General features: G+C 43.5%; 1 protein-coding gene across 1 annotated transcript in view; it reads right to left on the minus strand.

Moving 5' to 3' along the window:
* The window catches only part of TBCD (tubulin folding cofactor D), a 281,185-nt gene that overhangs the window by 271,098 nt on the left and 7,684 nt on the right, over positions 1–2,403 (minus strand). Inside the window, exons 2-3 of the mRNA XM_019502452.1 lie at positions 1,551–1,601; positions 1,065–1,162 (exon numbers count right to left, since the gene is read on the minus strand). Of these exons, the coding sequence (XP_019357997.1) occupies positions 1,065–1,162; positions 1,551–1,601 (149 nt within the window). The remainder of the gene's footprint in view (positions 1–1,064; positions 1,163–1,550; positions 1,602–2,403) is intronic.

Below are 2,403 nucleotides of genomic sequence, written 5' to 3' on the forward strand. Positions count from 1 at the left end.
CACACACACACACACACACACACACTAACTTGGGGCCCATCCCACCAGAGGACCCTTCTGTCAGTGATCGGGGGTGGGAATTGTCTTTAAATATGCATCCAGCCCTTCCTTGCCTAAACCATGTCCAAAATAATAAAGATATGCATATATAAAAGAACTTATACACTGACAAAAACAATCTAAATTGATACAGAATAACACTGGCTTTCCAGCAAGATCACACATGCCATACCAGCGAAATAAACACAAACAACATTCTTGACACCCCACAAACCCCACCATGATCTATGACATTCAACTCCCTCTCTTCTTTAATGCAGTTAAAAGTTGCATATGTCTATAGCAAAACACGTGTTTATATTTACTGCTGAAATCAGCATTTCAGTAGACCAACTACAAAACAGCCATGAGGAAAGGACACAGATTTGACCCTCTGGGACCAGACACACTGGTGAGATCGGAATATCTATGAGAAAAAGGTACCAATCAGCAAGACAGTATATGCAGGGAACAAAGTGGAAGAAAGCAATCAAAAAAAAAAAAAACATTTAGAAAGGGTTGGGGTAGGAGAAAAACAAAACACACAGAAAGAGGAGATAAAATGAATATCTGTCAGCACTGCAATAATCTTCTTTTAAGTGACCAGCACTTATCACATTTAGGAGATAGCTAATGAGAGCTACTTTCTTCTCCAGACAAAGGCTGCAGCAACTACAAATAGTCATGGAATGCAAATAAGGGAAAGTAATTATTTTGGCCAAAAATGGAAGAAAATGTCTGTAAAATAATCTCCTAAATTGGGCTCAATGATATGAAAAAGAACGAGTGATTCTCTAAACCATATTTTAAAACTTATCTGAAATTAATTATATCTTATCTAAAATATCACAGCAAAAGTCAAGAAGCTGCAGTCTCCATGTTGCTTTTCATTAAAAAAACCTGCAGGCAATGTTATAAAATATGAACATCACTCTATATATTTTCAAAAATAAAATCTGTAACCAAATAAGTTGTTCAAAGTGAATACATTATTACAATTGTGCAATGTTACATCTTATTTCTACCTTAGTAATGATGTAAAGAAATTTAAAAGCCAGATGTACTAGTGGAGGAGGAGACTCTTTGTCCCGAACTATATCCAATAATAAATTCATCATCCACTCTAAAGAAGGAAAAAAGGGAAGCATTAGTAAATCACGCAAATTTAGCTTGCTGTTTCTCTGATAACAAAGAGCTAGCACATTGGCCAGTAGCACAGGGATGCATTCAGGCGCCCAGAGCAGAGGGGCAGTGACTTCTGGATGGCATGTGATTGTGACTGCAATAGTGTCACTGCCAGCAGAAGCCCTTTTTTGTGACCCACCTAAGGTCAGCACCTGGGGTGGCTGCCCTGTTAGCTTCGCCCTATTTATGCCATTGTACATAGCTATAGACAGCGTGCAGCAACCTGCTATACCATTGACCACGGTAGCCTCAAAAGGCAAACACAGACTTTTTAACAGCTTGTCAAAGCATGTACACAAAAAAACAGACTGAGAAAATGTTCCTACCTAGATGTGGATCCAAAAGGTGAGGCTGCTCCTGGTATTTGTCCATTATAACTAAAAAAGAAAAACTTTTTAAGTGGCAAGTGATTCAAATAGTATGTTCTAATCTAGAGCACTAATTTTAATTAATTATACACCCAGCTACATAGCTGTGGTACAAAGCTTTTCCATCCTACTGGCTAACACAGGGCTGCCCAACTTACAAGCTCCCAGAGGCCACACGCTATACCACATAGGCTGCACCTGCAGGGGCAATGTGCTTTGGTGCACCCCACCTTGACTGCACCATGCATGCAAGCAGCCTTCCCTGACACACAACACTACACATAGTGTGCAGGCATCCCCCACCTCATCTCCCCTGCTGCACAGTGCTGTAGGCTCCCCCAGTGTCATGGGCTGCATTGTACCAACCCTGGGCTGAAGCAAGGACTGAAAGCTAAGACAGGAGAAAACTAGAGACTACAACTGCAGCACTAGCCAAAGAGATATGGGGAACAGCGGCCACGTGGGAGTCCAGGGGCTGCCAACTGAAGGGAGCCCTGGGCTAACTAATGCCATCACCCTCTATTGTAGACGAGATTTCTACAGAGTATTTTATATATACTAGTGAACTCCCCATCAAGGATGACAGTGGGGCGGGAAGGGTAGGCGGGGACAGAGTGCTGCCACCACCTCCCAGGAGCAAGGGAGGGGGGAGGGGCCAGAACTTGCCCTGCCGTACCCTTCATCCCCTCTGCCAGCACCCCCATGCTGCTGCCCCCTCCAAGGAGCAGGGCCGGTCTGTCCCCTCTGTCATGGTGGCACTCCACTGTCCCACTCCATCCCCACTATATCCTCTGTCCCCTTCTGCCAGCAC

This window comes from Gavialis gangeticus, unplaced genomic scaffold, assembly GCF_001723915.1.
Source record: "Gavialis gangeticus isolate Ggan-Ray unplaced genomic scaffold, GavGan_comp1, whole genome shotgun sequence".
Taxonomy (NCBI): Eukaryota; Metazoa; Chordata; order Crocodylia; family Gavialidae; genus Gavialis; species Gavialis gangeticus.